The 19627-nt window shown below is 41.7% G+C and overlaps 2 protein-coding genes across 5 annotated transcripts in view; one reads left to right on the forward strand and one right to left on the reverse strand.

Annotated features, from left to right (window-relative positions):
- Window positions 1-4742, reverse strand: part of Glyr1 (glyoxylate reductase 1 homolog) — a 40622-nt gene extending 35880 nt beyond the window's left edge. For both annotated transcript variants that reach the window (XM_075941913.1, XM_075941912.1), the window contains exons 1-3: window positions 4626-4742; window positions 3609-3645; window positions 2592-2671 (exon numbers count right to left, since the gene is read on the reverse strand). In XM_075941913.1, the coding sequence (XP_075798028.1) occupies window positions 2592-2671; window positions 3609-3645; window positions 4626-4663 (155 nt within the window). In that variant the 5' untranslated portion in view covers window positions 4664-4742. The remainder of the gene's footprint in view (window positions 1-2591; window positions 2672-3608; window positions 3646-4625) is intronic.
- Window positions 4743-5494: 752 nt separating this feature from the next.
- The window catches only part of Ubn1 (ubinuclein 1), a 32575-nt gene continuing 18442 nt past the window's right edge, over window positions 5495-19627 (forward strand). For 2 of the 3 annotated variants that reach the window (XM_075941926.1, XM_075941928.1), the window contains exons 1-7: window positions 5495-5611; window positions 9456-9743; window positions 15576-15662; window positions 16177-16272; window positions 16588-16722; window positions 17608-17711; window positions 18428-18863. In XM_075941926.1, the coding sequence (XP_075798041.1) occupies window positions 9495-9743; window positions 15576-15662; window positions 16177-16272; window positions 16588-16722; window positions 17608-17711; window positions 18428-18863 (1107 nt within the window). In that variant the 5' untranslated portion in view covers window positions 5495-5611; window positions 9456-9494. Of the gene's footprint in view, window positions 5612-7615; window positions 7743-9455; window positions 9744-15575; window positions 15663-16176; window positions 16273-16587; window positions 16723-17607; window positions 17712-18427; window positions 18864-19627 lie in introns of those variants that run through there. The other variant, XM_075941927.1, reaches the window with a different exon arrangement.

Consider the following 19627-nt stretch of genomic DNA (forward strand, 5'->3'; position numbering starts at 1 on the left):
TTCCTAACTCCTGACCATGTTTTTTTTTTTTTTTTTCCAGGATTTGCTTTCCCATAGTAAAGAGCACTATTCTCCTGTCTGACACTTTCCTTCTCTGGATCTTGACTAGCTCTATCTGGTCTTCTGGGAAACAACTAAATTGCACATAGGTTTTCTGGAGAGCCACAGTGCTAAGGTGAAAAAATATATTCTTTCATGTTAGAAGTGATGCTGCTTTTCCTCACAAAGCATTTCATATGAGGATGATGGCTCAGAAAGGTGAAATAGTTTGCTTAGATCAGAGAGCAGGTAGAACCAGTTATCTGATACACATTAGGCAGACAACACATTCCAAGTTATTTCCTCAAGTACTTAAGCACCAAATAATCTGGAGCTCTCACTCCAGAGATAGTACACTGACCTAATAAACCAGCCTTAACACTGAGCACTGAGGAAGCTGTCCTTAACAAGAGTGCTGCAAACCCATTTCATTTGTCCAGTGTCCACAAAACAAATAATCAAGTACTTGAATCCTACACTGGGTTTCATCTTTTAGGAAGTACTGGGCATTGAACCCAGAGCCTCATGAATGTTAAACACATACTACACTACTAGGTTCACCCTGAGCCCTTCTAAAAAAATATTTTAAAGTGGAAATCCATCAAAGGAACTAAGAGGCTTAAAGTCATTTATAGTTACTTGTTGCCTTGTATCCATTGTTACGTACCTACTCGAGAGAGCTTATTGTTTAGAAATCACATTATCACTACTGGCACTGGGTTATTATGTATGTACTCAACACGTGCCCTTATCACTGAGTACTGAAGTTCATGCAATTCCAATTTCCTGTGTCTTACTTAGTTCTAGTATCTTGTGTACATAGAGAAACCTTCTAGGATTTTAGCTTTAGAAAAAAATTTACCAAATAATGGCTTTCAGACCTCAAATAATTTGAATGAGTTCCCATATTTCTTTCAGACATGCCTAATTTTTTATTTAGTCATCTTAAAGTGTGGCTAATAATATTGCCTGTGATTCCCTAGCACCAGTTATGTCAGGCAAGAAGCCTCGTCTTTCCCATAGTTCAATAGGATCCACATTGCCATTTTCATTATTGATTATCCAAACCTCTATTCGTGCTTTCCAACTGGATTCCCATCTTGCTACCCATCATCTTTCCTAGACCTTGCTGTTCCCGACTGACCTCGCCCTCTTCCATCACAGTTTTTAGTTACTTTGGTTACTCTGCACACTATCCCAGCTCAACTACTAAATCTCCTTCCCTTACAAAGCTCTCAAAAGGTGAGGACTACAACATTCACTAGGAATTCCTTCAGTGTCTAGCACTACTGAATGTAGACTCATATGCAACATCACCAATACCTGTTTTTCTATCAGGATAATCTTCTTTAAGGAGTCTATGGCAATAACACTTTCCTTCCTTCCCGAGACAGATGAGGTAGTGGTGGTGATGGAGACTGAACCCAAGATTTTGCACATGATAGGCAAGTGCTCTACCACTGAGCTATAGTTCAATCTAAATTCATGGCACTGAAGAACACTCCCTCTTCCACAGGCTCACTCTTAGAACTCAGAGTAACCTTCCTTGAAACACTGCCACCACAAAGCTGGTAAGTTGGCTTATGAAAAAAATGGGGGGCAGGGTATATCGGTATTGTGAAAGTCAACATACTATGTAAACTGAAACCTGGTAGAGCACTCTGACACAAACTCCTGAATGTGTGAAGCAATCTATAAGAAACTTTCATATACAGTATTATATGTTGTTTTTATGGAATTAATATTTTGGCCATCAGTATCAGATTTAGCAGAAAAATCACATTTTTTTAAACTTAAAATAACATTTTTCTTTTAACAATTATAAATAGAGAAAACAACTGCCTAAAGAAATCAGGTTACCTAGCCAGAATCAGGAAATCCTCTTGTACTGAGGAGAAAGTTAAACAAACCACTGCAAATTCAAGTTAATATACATTCTTTCCTCTGTGTCATTTCTTAAACTGATGTAATGTCAAAGACCCTCAAAGTAATGGTTTTAGATTCTTTCAGTTCAGCACATACTAGGAAATAAAGCTTTATAATTACATAGTAAGTCACTTTGTCTTAACAATGAGAACAGGATGAAATAAGTACTTTTATCAAATAATATCTTAGCTTTCAGTGTACTCAGAAACAGACCAGACTACAGAAAATCAGCTGGACATGTAGTTCAGTGTTCAATGGCTTGTCTAGCATGGGCAAAGCTCTAGGCTCCATCCACAAGGCAACAAAATTTTTAAAAAATTGATGAGAGAGGCAAACAGGAACTGGTGATTAAGTGAAGATAAAAGAAACTACTTTAATATGTCTATAATATATAGAAAGTTATGAACTCTGGTTCTTACCTGAGGGACATTACTATTGGCCCCAGAACAATTTTTGCCAGATAAGAAAGAATACCACCCATTATTTGGGCATGCACTCAGAAAGAGGTACCATTTTTTCACACACTGCAGTAAGCCTGAACTAAGGAGCCTTAGAATATTCCCAAAGCAGGTCAGACTCGGGGGAATGCCCAAAGGCACTATGAACTCTCAGGGCATACTACTCACTGATCTTCTGTTCCAAAAAACTTCACAAAGAAGCATTTCTTTCCACGTGGTTTCTTCAAGTCCTTGGGTGGATTAACAATCTGAAGGATAAAAGGGAAAAAAGGTATGAGAACCCAGCAGTCTACTAGAATAGTGATCTGAAAAACAAAATAAAACAAAAAACCATAAAGATTTTTAAAAAGAACTATGTTCCAAAAGAAATCAAGGCTTTTATTTGCCCTGTATCTGGCAGTCTTCTATGGTGATATGAAGAAATGTGCAAATGTCCCCTAAGATTCCCCATGGCTAACACAGCGTACTGTTTAGTAGATAGTTTTTATGCAATGGCTCCTGGTATACAAACAGTTAAAACTAACAGCAATATCACCTCCACCCCCAGGTAATATGTGATCAATGAAGAAACAGAAAACATTCTTCAAAATACTTTTGGCGCAGGAAGAGTTAAGACAGGAAATGGTGAAAATAAAGGACCTACTGAGGCACAGGAAACACCATATTGGAAAGAGTCTACAGACATTTCCTGGATTCCTAGCAAGACTGAAAACTCAGAACATTTGGAAAGCTATGATGGAGCACCTCTCGAAAAATCTGGAATGTCAGCTTCTGCAGATATGCACTGGAGCAGCACATATGGTAGCAGGGAAAGAAGATTTAAACTTAGTTGGGACAAAAATACTTTGGCTTTTCACTAACCTACATTTAGAATTTCCTCTTCCTGCAGAATCTGTTTCTTCTTAGATTTAAACATAATGTTACATTCTGATTACAACTGATTTCCAAGATAAAAAAACAACAACGAATTTCACACCCATCTCTGACTGAAGACAGACACGATGACTGTACATTAAACACTCTGGTTTATGACATACCTTTCAAACCGACTGATAACTAGAGGTAAAATACCAAGTGTTATCTGAATGAGCCCATTTGAAGCCAGTGTTAGAGACTGAAGAAACTCAGATTTCTCCCACACCCTTAACTTCAGAGGGCTTCTTTTAATAGTAGCAACACACTCACCTTTCCCGGCCAGGGAGGATACCGGCCCAGTTTCCCCCTAGAGAAAATAATACAGAGTCAGAACTTGCCCTGGAAAAGCCAGTCCAGCTCCTTCAGCCCACTCAAGACGCAATTTATGCTCTTGTAACTCTAGGCTGGCACTTTCAAGGGCCAGAACAAAAGCAGGCAAACTGGAGTCCTTAAAGGGCCTTGCCCTGCTGGGCTCAGGACCCTCACACATGAATACAGAACTGTGTGTGCGTGTGCCTGCAGTCCGTGCAGTCTTCCACTGAGAAAGAATAAAGAATAACAAAACCATTAAGAGTTACTGGTCTGGGCCCTCCTTGTGACAGGGTTGGAAACAGTTCTTTCTTAAAGAGACTTTCCCTAAGTCTGGTTTAATTCACCACAAGATCATTTGACAAATGATCATGGAAACCTTCCTCTAGGTCGGGAAACTACACAGCTCCAAGGAGACAATGGTCAGTCTTGATGCTGGCTGTTGCGCGGGGACACAAGGAACAGAACGAGAGGCACTGGTCACCGCCTAGCCATCATTTGCAAAGGAGAAGTCCCCCCCTTCCCTCGGCCGGGCAGTCGGATTTCGCCACCTGGAACAGAGCCTCCAGCCCATGTCTGTCCCATCGGAACGCGGGTTCGGATGGCTCTGTCCCCCGCGAGGCAGCCTCTCCTGCCTTGAGAGGAGCACCGGAGAGACCCCGGGACTAGGGAACCTGGGCGACAATGGAACTCTCTGCAGTGGCAGCCAGCGTCCGGGTTCCAGAGCCGTAGCCCTCCCCTGGGATGGTCTCGGGGTTGAGAGACCGGACCGCCGCGGCCACCCTCGGCCTCGGTCCCCCAGGGACCGGACAGCCCCTTCCGCCCAAGCGTCGTTCGCAGCACGGCGGCACCTTGTCTTCCCCACTCTCCGCTGCCAGGAGCGCATAATAAAGCAATTCCTGGGCCAGGCGCCAACCCTGCAACCAGGAAAAACAGCTTCGCGCCGTCTTTCCTTCAGCCCTGGCAGCCGGGACTCACCACACCAAGTCGCCGAGCCGCAGACTCACAGCCGCCATCTTACCACCCAACCACCGCCACCGCACGGGCAGCCGGGAACTTCAGGTCGCCGCGGCACCGCCCATTGGAGTGGGCCTGACCACGTGACGGGGGCCTGCTGTCATCCGCGAAGCGGATGCGCTGACGTCACCGCGCCGCTGGCGCTCATTGGGCGGCTTGGAGGCACGTGACTTAAGCGCCGCGCTCTCAGCGCGTCGAAGCCCGGAGAGTCCGGGCTCCTGCCCCCTCCTCCCTCCGGCTCGTGACAACGAAGCGTCCACTGTCCAAAGCAGCGGCGGTGGAGGCTGCGCTGCCGGACTAGCGCGAAAGGAAGCCGACTGAGCTGCCCACCTCGCTTCTGGGGCTCTGGACTCATCTCAAGTCTTTCTCGCCGCTTCCGTTACGGCCGTTAGTCGGGCGCGGGCCCCGGGCCGTTCCTGAGCCTGAGGTGCCGGGCAGACGGGGCTTGGAGCTCGGGTGCTGCCCTGACTGACCCCGGCGCGGCCTGGAAGCCCGTCTTGGTCCAAGCTGGGAGCCCGAGAGGCCCTGGTTCCCCTCGAGCCCGCGCTCGGGGCGGGAGCTCCAGCCTGCTGAGGAGCGCCCCGATCGACGGTCGGTTTCCGGAGCGCCGTCCGCGCCAAGCGTCCTCGGCGTCGCCCGACTTGTTTTCTTGGACGTCGACTTGGTATTTCTCGGCTCCCCCCCCTCACCCCTCCTCCGGCTGGCGAGAGAAAGCGGCGGTTTGTAGAGAGACTCCCTTCGCACGGGCTGGGGACCCGGCCATGGGCCGCGGTGCGGGCCCTCCGCGCGCCCGCACGCAGCGCTCGGAAGCGGGCCGCTGAGCGCGCCGCAGCCCGGGGGTCCCGGGCCGGCATGAGGACCGCCACGGGGGGACGTCTGCGGCCCGCGTCGGCTCTGGGGACAACCGTGTGCGCCGCGGTCCGGTCCAGCCTCCCGCGTTAGCCTTTGTAAGTAGTGTGACACTTTGCAAGAAGTTGTGACAGCTGGAAGACAGATGACAGCGAACTGGGAACAGTTAGCTGCCGAGGGGCAGGGCGGCTGCCCCAAACTTCCGCTGACGGGGTTGAAGCCTGACTTTTGAGTAAGAGAGTTTCACTCTCAGAGCGGGCGGCTGGGAATCCGTGAACTTAACTCTAGGGTGGACTTAACTTTTTTGAGTCAGTGCTAGCTCGGAAGGTGTCGAGTTCATGCCCACCTATCTCCCTAAAGCAGTGGCCCCCATGTAGAGGCTTTGATTGTAAATTGCTCTGGGGGCAGTAGGATGGAGAAGCTGGGTGGGTGCCTTAGGTTGACCCCAGCCTATTTTTCTTTGGAAACAAATTGCCCAGGAGTACCACCGATTAATTGTAGGGACTGTCATTTACACCGTTATTTTAAACACAAGCTGACCATTTTAAGTGTATTTAATGTTTCATAAAATCACCTAATAAAGCCGGGCAGTGGTGGCACAGGCCTTTAATCCCAGCACTCGGTAGGCAGAGGCAAGCAGATCTTTGTGAGTTCGAGGCCAGCCTGGTCTACAAGAGCTAGTTCCAGATCAGGCTCCAAAGCTAATTCTAGCTAATGAAATAAAGCAGGAAACAAAAGTAAATGTGAAAGAAAAGTTGTCATTTCTGTAGATAATAAAACTGCATTTTGCCAGCCTGGTCTACAAGAGCTAGTTCCAGGACAGGCTCCAAAGCCACAGAGAAACCCTGTCTCGAAAAACCAAAAAAAAAATAAAATAAAATAAAATAAAACTGCATTTTGCAAGAAAAAGAGGAAAGCCTTTAAGGAAAAAATGATTAAATTAGCATACAAGTTTGTCTCTTTCGTCAATAGTCTGTTTAAAAAGTAAAATGGTTAAGAAGAATATGAGAACAAAAACATAAACATCCCCTGGGAATATCTAGAGATGTAAAGGAATCCAGTGACTTTTGCATGCTCTGAGTTTTTTTTTTTCTTCTTCTTCTGGGTTTTCAAGGCATGGTTTCTCAGTGTAGCCCTGGCTGTCCTGGAACTCTTTCTGTAGACCAGGCTGGCCTCTAACTAAGAGATCTGCCTGCATCTACTGGGATTAAAGGCATGTGCTACCACCTCCCTAGGCACAATCTTGGTTTTTTGGTTTTTTTTTTTTTTTTTTTGCCCCCTTTGCGTGGCATTCTAATATTCAAATCATTCAGAGTATTTAAGAGCCTAATTTCACAGTCTGAGCTACATGGAGAAACCCTGTCTCAAAACAAAACCAAAAAAATACCCTGGAAACTTCTAATCTTTAGGTGTGTTTTTGTTTACTTTCTTCTTTGCCATTTTATTTGGAGACAGAGTTTCACATAATCCAAGGGGGCCTTCAACTCCTTCGTTAGCTAAGAGTATTAAATTTTTGATCCTCCTGCTTCCACCTCAACTATGCTGAGATTACAAGTGTCTATTGCTGTTCCCATTTTAATTCACTGTGGGAATTGAACCCAGGGCCTCCAGCATACTAGGAAAGCACTCTGCTGAGCTCTATCTCCAGCCCAATCTTAGCTGTTTTTAAGACTTACAAAATTTCATTAATGTTTTGTTTACAAATTTTAAGAATTTATATGTCAAAAAAAATTACTTGAGGGTCTGCAAGATGGCTCAGCAGATAAGGGTGCCTGCCTCCAAGCCTGAAGACCTACATTCAGTCCCTGGAACCCACACAATAAAATGAAAGAATCAACTTCTGTAAGTTTTCATCCATGTGCACACATGCATGCATATGAAAGTAAGACCTGGACAAATGTTTGAGACAGCACAGATCAAACTTTCTTAAGCAGTTAACTCTTTGTAAACCAGATTAATTAAATTCTCTTAAGTGATTTAAACTACACTAAGAAAAAAACTGATTTTTTTTAATTCTCTCAGATACTTCATATTTCTTTTTTTCTTTCTTTCTCTTTGGGGGGAGGGCATCAAGACAGGGTTTCTCTGTGTAGTCCTGGCTGGTCCTGGAACTTGATCTGTAGACCAAGCTGCCCTCAAACTCGTGGAGATCCACCTGCCCTTCCCTTCCAAGTGCTGGGATTAAAGGTGTGCGCCACCACTGCCTGGCTACTTCATATTTCTAAAGAGGTAAACTTGTAAGCCTTATAGTAAGCTCTTTCCAAGATCATAACTCATAAATTTGATTGTATAAATGATTCAGAATCTTTTATAAACTTTAGAAGTTAATTGCATTTTCTTGAGCATTTGGAATTAAATGCATAAATTTAACATGACTTTTAATATACCTGATTGTCTTAAATGTTTTTAATGGTTTAGCCCCAGAACAAAATAGCATGTTGTGATGATCATAAAACTTAATCAAAATCTGACTTGTGAGAATTAATAGGTGATTTACCTCTTCCTCTAGTCCTGTCTCCCTGCTAAGACTTGTACAAATTAGCTAACAGGAATATTATTACTGACTATGTGCATTTGAGTTGTGCCCTCTAAAAACCTGGACTAAGATGAGGCTACATTTTAAAAATTTTGGCTAGAGGAAAGACTAGGATCTGGTTGCCAGTTTCTTCATCCAATTAGGTAACTTGCTGATCCATTTCTTACAGTAAGATTGTGCTTCCTCTCAGTGGGGAGCCTGTTAGCCTTTAACTTTCGGTTCAGGTTTGTTTTCACAGCCAGGTGAATTTTCTGCAATGTCCTGAGGCCCTTGGAAGTTTCCTTTTTTTTTGGGGGGGGTTTCTTTTTTTTTCCAGTATCCTAGTGCATGTTGGTAAATGTTTTGCACAGGCCAGTCTATTTTACTGGTTATGTCTTTGCTGCCTGATTAGAATGACTTTTTAACTCATTTGTATAGTTTTTACTCCCTTATCTGATCTTATATCATCTTTTTATGATAATGAACGAAATTAATATCCAATATAGTCTACTATCTCTACATATATGATAGACAAATCATTCTGAATTCATATTTGTGATTCATTTTGCAAAATACATTTTGGAGGGAACTTGCACAAATGATTCTAAAATTGATCTGAAATAGGTTAAAGCCAGTTATCATTATTTTTCAAATATTTTTTGTGCATTAATGTTTGCCTGCTTGTATGAATGTGTGAGGGTGTCAGATCTTGGAGTTACAAACAATTGTGAGCTCTCATGTGGTGCTGGTAATTGAACCCGGGTCCATTGGAAGAACAGCCAGTACTCTTAACCGCTGAGCCATCTCTCCAGCCCCCCAGTTAGTTACTATTTTAAAAAGAAAATAAAGATGAACTTTAATTTCATATACTAAAAGTATAAGAGTTTTCAAGACAAAGCTGTATTGGTTAAAGAATCTCTCAAGTATTTGATTCATGTAACGTGGCTTTTAGCATGGACCCTTAGTATATAAGGTCTGCTTTGGTCTGTGAGAAATCATCAGGAAAAGGAAGATTACTCAGTAATTGGTACTAGGGAAAAAATTAGTTAGAGCCTGTTCTCGGACTTTAGAGGACATTAAGTTCAACTTAGTTTAGAAGTTAGTATCTATAAAAGACTGAGGGGGTGATTTCTTCCTTATGGTCTGTTTGTAAAGAGCTTTCTAGGTACATAGGAAATGAGAAGGGTCACATGCAAAAAAAAGGTTTAACCTGAATTATGTGATGCGGGATGATTTATAAAAAAGGAAAAAATTTATATTTACCACTTTTTGCTTAAATGAGTTAACACGATTATAATTTATCAATGGATTCTTCTTGACAAGGAAATTTTTTTTAACTCTGTGTAACTGACAACTGTTTTGTTATTTTGATAATGTCTTCCTTTGTTATTTTGGTTTGACCTGGCCCTTCTTTTCAATGTTAACAGAAATCATGCAGTGACATCTGCTAAGACTTGTTGGTAGCCATGTCGGAGCCCCACAGGGTCCAGTTCACCTCTCTCCCAAGTTCTTTGAATCCTGCATTTTTGAAGAAGTCCAGGAAAGAGGAGGTTGGAGGAACAGAACAGCATCAAGACTGTGAGCCAGCTGCAGCTGCTGTTCGGATTACACTCACCCTCTTTGAACCAGATCACAAACGCTGCCCAGAGTTCTTCTACCCAGAGCTGGTGAAGAACATCCGAGGGAAGGTGAAAGGCCTTCATCCTGGAGACAAGGTACATTCCAGTAGACCCCAGAGTTGCTGCAGACCTAACATGAAGATGCCAATATGTTCCCATGGGCCTTTATCTCAGGGAAATGAGGCTAGAGAGGCCTGGACTCTTCCAAGATCACCACTCATCTAGAGCAGGAACTGGGTAGAAAAAGAATTCTTTTAAGTATCTTTCTCCTGATTTATGCTAGAGAAAACCGTATGGCACATCCAAGGCCAGTTTGAGTTATGACTGGTTATATAAATAAAAGAAGCAACACATTTTTTAATGTTAACTTCTTTTTTCTTTTCTTTTTTTGGGGGAGGGGGCTTTGAGACAGGGTTTCTCTGTAGCCTTGGCTGTTCCAGAACTTAATCTGTAGACCAGGCTGACCTCAAACTCACAGAGATCTGCCTGCCTCTGCTTCCGCATCCCAAAGATTGGGATTAAAGGCATGTACCACTGCTGCTTGGTAACATTTTTATGTGACATAGGTGGGATCATTCTTTTTGATGGTTGCAGTGGTGCATACTTTGCCCTCTCTGTGGTAGAAAGATGGATAGGAAGAGGCCCACACTGCTCATCTCTTTTGACCAGGAGTGTCTTGAGTAGTTTCTTTTCTGGATGTGTAGAAGTCTGCTTCTGCTTTTTTTTTTTTGGTTTCTCAAGACAGGGTTTCTCTGTGTAGCTTTGAAGCTTGTTTTGGAACTTCCTCTGTAGACCAGGCTGGCCTTGAACTCACAGATCTGCCAGCCTCTGCCTCCGGAGAGCTGGGAAAAATATGCACCGTCATTACCCAGCTCATTAACATTTTTAAAAAGTGTGTGTGTTTTTATGTAGTTTCGAAACAGTGTCTTTGTTTGCTTTATAGTTGTGAAAAACACAGAGACTAAAAGCAACTTGGGAAGGAGGAAAGATTATTTTAGTTTACAGCTTACACTATAGTCCTTCATGAAGGGAAGTTAAGGCAAGAACAGAAGCAGGAATTATGGGAGAATACTTCTTATTGGCTTGCTTCTTTTGTCTTGCTTATACAATCTAGGGCCACCTGCGGAAGAATGTCACCACCTAGAGTGGGTCATGTCCACATCATCCATTAGTCAAGAAAATACCCCCACAGACTTGCCTATAGTTCAGTCTGATGGACACATTTTCTCTGTTGAAGACTTTTCCAAGGATATTCTAGCTGTGTCAAGCTGACCAAAAAAAAAAAAAAAACAAAACCAAGAAGTACATAGTCCTACTCTATAGCTTGGAATGACCTTGAATTTAAGATCCTCCTGTGGTGGGATTACATACTTATATCACTATACCAACTACAAAATCAAAATATAATTTTTAGTTGAGTCATTCATACATGATAAAGTTTGTGGATTTTCACAAACTCAGCACAGCCATGCAATCTGTACATGACATGATTCACAAAATAGGACTTTATTCAGGATACTAGAAACATTTCTTCTTGCCTCAAAGAACACTGTCTCCCCATAGGCAACTGCTGTCAAGACCAGTTTTGCATATCTTTGTGTTTTATGTATATAGTCATATATCATAAGTAGGAGGTAGATGCATTTTAAGCATATACTAGTGTACTGTGTTAGACTAGGAGAAGAAGGTAAGATCATACTTAATGGAAGTTGGTCTCTAGAATAGCCTTTACTAGAACAAGGATGACGGAAGGTAGCAACTGGCTCAGTGTCTGAGAGTTGAGTAAGGTTATGTTGATAAAGTCTCTAGCATAGTATCTGAGTGTCAAGTACTCACTTAGCCTGACTCATTTTAGGGATGTTTGGAGGAAGCATGTCTAGTTAGAAGCATTCCTCACTTTTCTTAAATAAAAATGTATAGGGTTATGTTTTTTTGTTTGAGACAGGATCTCGTGTATCCCAGGCCAGCTTCTTAATTTATCATATAACAAGATGCTCTTGAATTCTTGAGCCTTCTTCCTTCACCTTCCAGGTGCTGAGATTAAGCCATATGCTACCATACTTGACCAAAAATATGTTTTAGTTATTCTTTTTAAAGCTATGAATATTTTTCCTATACCTATATATGTGTACTGTATGTGTACCTGGTACCTGTAGAAACTAGAAGGTGTCAGAACCCCTGGAACTGAAGTTACAGATAATGGTGAGCCCATCATGTGGGTGCTGGGAATTGAACCCAGGTCCTCTACAAGAGCAGACAGCACTACCAACCACTAAGCCATTTCTCCAGCTCCATTATTTGCTTTTATGTATATGAGTGTTTGCTCTACATGTGTGTGTTGCATATTGAAGCTAGAGGAGGGCGTTGGATCCTCTGGACAGTTCCAGTTCCAGTGGGTTGTGAGCTACTATGTGGGTGCTGGGAAGGGTACCACAGGTCCTCTGCAAATAGTCTTAGCTATTAGCCATCTCTCCAGCCCAAACTGTTTGCTGTCTTGATTGGTATCTTACTGATAGAATAAAGTCAGTGTGTTTATACCAAGGGTCATCTGAAAGGGCCATCATGCTGTATAAGGGCCAGTAAACAGGATGAGAAAAATAATTTAAAATCTGTTCAGAGTTCCTTTTTCAATGTAAGGTTAATGTCCCCTTCCTTAGGAGACGTTAGTAGGAGTAGGTTAACATATTTATCTATGGGCTCAAACCAAATGGGTAGAACAACTGAAGTTAGAACTCCAGTGCTCTTGCTTACCTTTTTTTGTTTTGTTTCGCTTTTTGTTTTGGCAGCTGGGGTAGAGAAGCTCCGTATTTTCAATATTGCAGAAAAATACATGGAAATACACAGAGAAATTTGGATAAAGTTTCAAGGGAATCACTCCTATACTTCAGTTTTACAACTCCTGAATCAGGATCCTGAGTGTGGATCTGTCTTGTTAAGAGTATAGTGTGCATGAGGTCCTCAACACCATTACCACTCTTAGCATAATCTGATACATTTGTGTGTTGGCTCAGTTAGCACATATTCTTCACAATGTGAAGTGCTGCTGCATGGTGAGGACCATATAAAAGTGGGAAGGACTATCCTTGCTTAACAGGAATTTACAGTCTCATAGGTATTTTAAGAAAATCCTAGGAGAACAGGTAGCAGAAGTTAAAATATGATGAGTTGTAAGCTCCAGAGGGCTTTGGGTGAGCTTAATAATGGCCAGGATGCTGTGTTTGGACAGAGGTAAACCTTTGGTCCAGAAATAGTAATTGAATGGTGTGTTGGCTTGGCTTTGGAGTGTTCATGTTGAATTGAGTAGTACTCAAAAATGGGATTTCTAATGTTATTTTAGCCACCTAAGTTGTATGTGATCATTGTAGAAATATTAGAAGATACAAATAAGCACCTGTTTTTAAAAACAGCCTATGTAGGTTTGAAGAGATGGCTCAGTGGTTAAGAGCACTGACTGCTTTTCTATATAGGACCTGGGTTCTGTTTCTGTTAACTACATGGTGTCTCACAACCACTTGTAACTCTAGTTCTGGGGGATCTGATGTCCTCTTCTGACCTCTTTGGACACCAGGTATGCACATACTATACAAAATATACATTCAAACAAAACACTTATACATATAAAATAAAGGTAAAAAATTTTAAAAAATCATTTATTACTATTTAAATGTTTATATTTTGTATGTACAACAATATTCCAGTATATAGGTACACTGTAAATCACATAACTGATCTTTTGGGTAGGTGGGTTTTAGTAGACTGAAAGGTTTGGAATAAAGGAATTATTTTTTTCTTTTTTGTTTGTATGAGGTTGGAAATTGAGCCTTGCTATGTAGTAAGCTGGCCTAAAACTATTCTTTTGCTTCTCTTTTCCAAGTACTGAGATTACAGGCACGTAGCTCCATGCCTGGCCTAGAGTAGAGACTTATTTTGAAGCAAACATTAATTTTTCAGTCTTTTATTTATACTCTTAAGTTTTAGCCTATTAATCTCTATTAATATTAAAATTCCTTGTTCAAGAGCATATATCCGCTATGAAAAATTTACTTGATTAAAAAAATGCATGAGTAAGCTTATGGAGTAAAAATAAACTTTAGAAGACAAGATGAAAATATTTGGAATGATTATCGAGGTTGGCAAACAAGAGGGTTATGACAGTGGGCCCTTGAAGGTATGTTTCTAAGGGTAGCAATTCCTTGAATCAGTGTTTCACTTAAGAAGTACTGTTTAGACCACTTTTTGAGTTCCTTTAAGTTTTCGTTTGATGATGATTATTATTTTATTGTTTTGGTTCTTCTTTCCTTTTCTTCAATGTGTTGTGCTTACTAGGTAAAGACTATCAGTGGACTAACTTCTCAAACCTAATACACTTTTCTAAAGACAGAATGCTTGTCAAGAATTTGTATTATATTCAGTGGATTTTTAACCTTTTTTAAAATATCCTTTTCTTAATATGAAATGCTTCGTGAATTTGTGTGTCATTACAACAGGAGCCATCTTCGGTGTGTTGTTTCAATTTTAGTATATATACTGCCAAAGAAAGCACTTTTTAAACTTTTTTTTTTTTAATCTGTTTCTGGGTATGGTGGGGCACACCTTTAACCTCAGCACCTGGGAGGCAGAGGCAAGCAGATTTCTGAGTTCTAGGCCAGTCTGGTCTACAGAGTAAGATTCAGGGCTACAACAGAGAAACCCTGTCTCAAAAAGCAAAAGGAAAAAGGGGGAAAAAAAAACACTACAATCTTTTTATCTATTTATTTAATGTATGTGGATGTTTTGTCTGTATGTGTGCCTGTGCTATCACAGGCCAGAAGAGGGTCTTAGATCCCCTGAGACTGGAGTTAGACATGACTGTGAGCAGCCATGTGGATCCTGGGAGTTGAATCAAAGTCATTTAAAGAGAAGTCAGTGCTCTTAATCCCTGAGCTAGCTCCTAAGACATCATTTTTAACCTTTTTGAACCTTGACTGTTAAAGGGATCTCAAAATGCTTTCAAGTACCTAAAATAAATTGTTGCAGAAAGAATCAACTTTATTGAGCCCAGATTTGTAGACATTGAACATCTCTAGTAAAGGCCCTTTGCTCTGTTTGAAGCCTCTTTGTTAGGCCATTGTAGATACTAAGTTTTGTTGAAATTACATATTTTTTCTTCCTCTCTCTTTAATGTATATGGTTCTTGGATTGAGCGTAAGGCCTTGATCATGCAAGGGCAATAACACTAAACTAGGCCCTTAGCCCTTTTTTCTTTTAGTTTAAGACAAGCCCTCAATGCATTGTTTAGGTTATCCTTAACCTCACTCTATATTCAGGCTGGCTTTGAAATTGAGGTCCTTGTGTGTTATAAGGAGAGGCCTGCTGTTTGTCCCAGCCGCCTGGCTAGCTTACACCTGAAATAACTACACAGAAATTGTATTAATTAAATCACTGCTTGGCCCATTGTCTCTAGCCTCTATTGGCTAACTTTTGTATCTTAATTTAACCCATTTTTGTTGATCTGTATATTGCCACATTCCAGTGGCTTACCGGGAAAGATTCAGCATGTCTGACTCTGGCCACTCCATGGTGTCTCTCTCCTACTCTGCTCTCTTCCTCCCAGAAATTGAGTTCTGTCTTCTCTACAGACCTAAGTTCTGCCCTATCAGCTAGGCCAAGGCAGTTTCTTTATTCATTAACCAATGAAAACAACACACAAACCCAAGTACCTCCTACATCACTTGTGCCTCAGCCTTTCTAGGAACTAAGATTACAATGAACTAATACACTTACTGCAATTTTGTTTTTTAAACAAAACATGATGTGATGCAGCATGCATTCTATCTTGCTATTTCTAAATAATAACTTTTTTTTTTTATTACAGTCTTGGTTCTTTAACCAGGACTATGGCTTTGTATGTGTGTGTGATTTATTTTTTGTGGAATGATCTCTTTCCAGAAAAAGGATGTCTTGGATCCTTTCAACGATGAAGAAAAAGAAAGGCATAAGGTGGAGGCCCTTGCACGGAAATTTGAAGAAAAATATGTAAGATTTCTGTGTTGGGCAAGACAACAACTTCATTAGTGAGAGTAGTCTCCAGGCATTTTCATGTTCATTTAGTGGATTATCATGTAGTCAGAAGTGATCTGGAAATAGATGTAGGACTCAGAGGAAATAGATTATAGCTATTAACCAAATGCATTAAGGTTCAGAACTCTCATCTGGCAGGAGAAATGTGTGAGTTAAATGGGCAAATAAGGCCTTAGAGAATGTGTTTGTTACAGAGCAAGAGAATCCATTTATTTCATTCTTCTGTCTTAGGCCACTTATGCAGATATAAATCTGCCCTGTTTCCAAAGGTCTTTAGAGATGGGGTTTGGGGTGTGTGTGAGGTGAGAGAGGGAGAGAGAGACAGAGACACAAAGACAGACAGGAGATATAGGTTAAGGGTAGTATATGTTTTCAGTGCTTTTCAACCTTTAATCACTAGCTGTTGAGAGTCAAGGCAACATTTATTGTACTTACCAAAAGCATGTGACCCCTTGCTTTTAAATTTCAGGGTGGAAAGAAACGTAGGAAAGACCGAATACAGGATTTGATTGATATGGGGTATGGTTATGATGAATCAGATTCTTTCATCGATAACTCTGAGGCGGTAAGTAGTTACTGAATGTGTGGTACTGACAGTGGGGCAGGGTTGTGACATGTCAGTTTGTCCTCTTAGTACAACGAGTCTTGAACTTAAGAGGTAGGGACTTCCTGGACCCAGGCTTTGTTTTTTTCATGTGAAAATCACAATCTTTTCTTTCTAAAATACCCAGTAGCTTGCACATTAGTGATTGAGGAGAGGATGTCTTAGCATGGTGTTTGAAGAGTGACAGAAAATTCTAGTTGCAAGGTACAAGATGTGCTTTGTAACTTGTACTATAGAACCAGAAATGGGAGCTGATGGTATGTTTCTCTCCCTTAGTATGATGAACTTGTTCCTGCTTCTTTGACAACAAAGTATGGAGGATTTTACATTAACTCGGGAACCTTGCAGTTTAGACAAGCTTCAGAATCTGAGGATGACTTCATTAAGGAAAAGAAGAAGAAATCTCCAAAGGTTGGGCTATTCTTCCTTTTGGATTTCAGAAATACCTTTTGATGTGACTGTGAGATCAGTTGGTGAGTCTAGTCTTAGGAAGGCTGAGTAGACTGGTGGAAAGGTAGAGTTGTCTCAACATGATGTGAGTATGGGAATACTGGTCAGGCCTCAGTCATTTTATCCATGTCTCAAGATGTTCCAGTAGACTCAGCAGCGTCATGTTTCCAGATACGTCTCAGAGAGGGTAGAGTCGTGAGGGTGTGAGCTAGTGAACTGTATGCCATTCTTAATGGCTTCTCCACTGTGGACTTGGAGAGAACTTTAGTTCTAGGACTGTCACCCACTGAAAATAGTCAGCCTTAGATTGAGCATATTTTAGGGTCTGTCTACCACTGCCTGTTATTTAAAATGAGAGGACCCACCTACAGCCTATTCTGAATCTGTCTTCAGGGGGCTGGAGAGGTGTCTCAGCAGTTAAGAATATTGACTCTTCTTCCAGAGGTCCTAAGTTCAATTCCCAGCAACCACATGGTGGTTCACAGCCATTTTAGTGGGGTCTGATGCCCTCTTCTGGCATAAAGACATACATGCAGATAGAGCACTCATATACATAAAACAAATAAATAAGTGTTTTTTTTTTTGTTGTTGTTGTTGTTTTAAATTTTAAATCTGTCTTCAGAACAGCCACCATGGAGTTTCCATCTGGGTGTTTACTGAACACCGTTGGTGGGATCTATAGGTTCATGTCCCAGGGACTGCTTTGAAACAGAAGCCTTTTATGTTCATAAAGGAAATAAAATGAGTCTGAAGATGTATCCTACCTGGAGCAAGGCCAGTGCTGTTTAGTGTACTTGTTCTCTAACTTAGGGAGTTGTATAATTGTACCTTGTCTTTAATTTTCAGAAGCGGAAGTTGAAAGAAGGTGGTGAAAAGATAAAGAAGAAGAAAAAAGATGACACCTATGATAAGGAGAAGAAATCAAAAAAGTCCAAGTTTTCCAAAGCCGGGTAAGAGGCAGCAGCTTTTCGCTAGGATAAAGTCTGGCCTGTGAGGGCCAGATGAGGGCGTGACACTTGAGAGCTGACTTGCCCTCTTCCTTTTCCCCAGCTTCAAAATAGGCTAAAGGGCCTGACCTTCTTTTTCTGTCTCCTCCAGCAGGGCTGTTCTGGGTATAATCAGCCATTCTCATCTCTGTGTGTCAGGTAGCCTATGTGCCTGTGTTCTTCTGTCAATGTCGGCAGCTATTTCTGTCACCATATGGTTGTTGATGTTCCTTGTTCTCTTAGAACTCCTCTCTGTCCCAGTTCTTCTGTCTTAGCTGTTATGTCTATGGTCGTGATTCCTCCTTGGTCGGCCCAGCTGCCTTCAAGTTACTACTGTTCTTTCTCTGCTTCTCATGCTTTCTTCCCTGAAATACTTTTCTTGCTCCTCCCTTTTTTTTCTACCTTTTATTTCAGCCTGGCAGTGGTTCTTAACTCACTGGATATTTACATTATATGACACCGTGTTGCTAATCTGTATTCATACTCAAGCTTTGGTCTGGCAAAAATGAGTTCTCTCTGCCATGAGGATGGAGGCATGATAACAGAGTGGACTGACAGAACAGAGGCTTTTGTGGAGATTCTTTCCTGGGAGCAGGGATAAAGGCTACCCTTTAAAAGGATAACATTTCTCGTGGAGAGAGTCCTGCAAGCTGAGTAATCAGTTTCCCTCTTGCTTGCAGCTTCACAGCCCTCAATGCCAGTAAGGAGAAAAAGAAGAAGAAGTACTCTGGGTTAAGTGTTAAAGAGATGCTGAAGAAATTTCAGAAAGAGAAAGAGGCTCAGAAAAAGAGGGAGGAGGAGCATAAGCCTGTAGCTGTTTCATCAATAGATGCTCAGAGCCTGAGAGAATTGGAGGGCACTTCTGACCCATTGCTCTCACTCTTTGGCTCCACTTCTGATAATGACTTGCTCCAAGCTGCCACTGCCATGGACTCCCTGACAGACTTGGACTTGGAGCAGCTGCTCAGTGAGTCTCCAGAAGGAAGCCCTTTCCAAGATATGGATGATGGAAGTGATTCCCTTGGAGTGGGATTGGATCAGGAATTCAGGCAGCCCTCTTCCTTCCCTGAAGGCCTGCCAACACCCCTGGAGAAGCGTGTTAAGGAGCTGGCTCAGGTATGGAAACACAGTATGGCTGAGCTTTCCTGGAAGCTATTTGGGTAGATTGGCATTAGCTCTACACCTTGTGAAGTTTGCTCCCAAACAGACCCTTAGTGAGTTGGGAAATGGAAGTGTAAAGTTCCCAAGTTCTTATTTCATCCAAGAAGGAGCTGATGTAAGCTTTGCACATCAGACTTCATTTTTTCCCCCCCGCCTCTCTTAATTCCTTCACTTCTAGAAATTTTACTTTGGGGAGTTGTTTTCTCTTGTTTTATTTTCTGCCTATTAGTTTCTTTCCCACAATTCACCTTTGCTTTTGTGGTTGTCAGCCCTGATGTTGGCAGCAGGCAGCTAAGGTAGAATGTCATTTTTTAACTCTTCCAAAGATTTTGAAAAACTCATTGGTTTGTAAACACATGTATAAACATAGAACATGCTTAACTGCTACTTGGTTTTACTTGCTCCCTTGTGTTGGGTATCATCAAGAGTGTTCAGGTGTACCTGCATGGTGGCATGTGGGAGCTTAACATTGTGAGCACTTTTCCTGTCCCAGACAACAGCAAACAATCTTTAGCATGGGATAGCTGTGCTGCTATTTTCCTCCAATATTTGGAGTTGATCCCTAAGTGGTAAGAACTATCAATTCAGTAATGTAGCTGTAATCTAACTGTGGATCATTAATTTTGATATCATTACCTTTGTTAAAACAACATTTCCATCTAGGCACTATGATTTGAACTTTAGTTCCAGGAGCAATTGTGCTCAACAGCTGTACATTT

The sequence above is a fragment of the Microtus pennsylvanicus genome, chromosome 11 (assembly GCF_037038515.1).
Source record: "Microtus pennsylvanicus isolate mMicPen1 chromosome 11, mMicPen1.hap1, whole genome shotgun sequence".
Lineage (NCBI taxonomy): Eukaryota > Metazoa > Chordata > Mammalia > Rodentia > Cricetidae > Microtus > Microtus pennsylvanicus.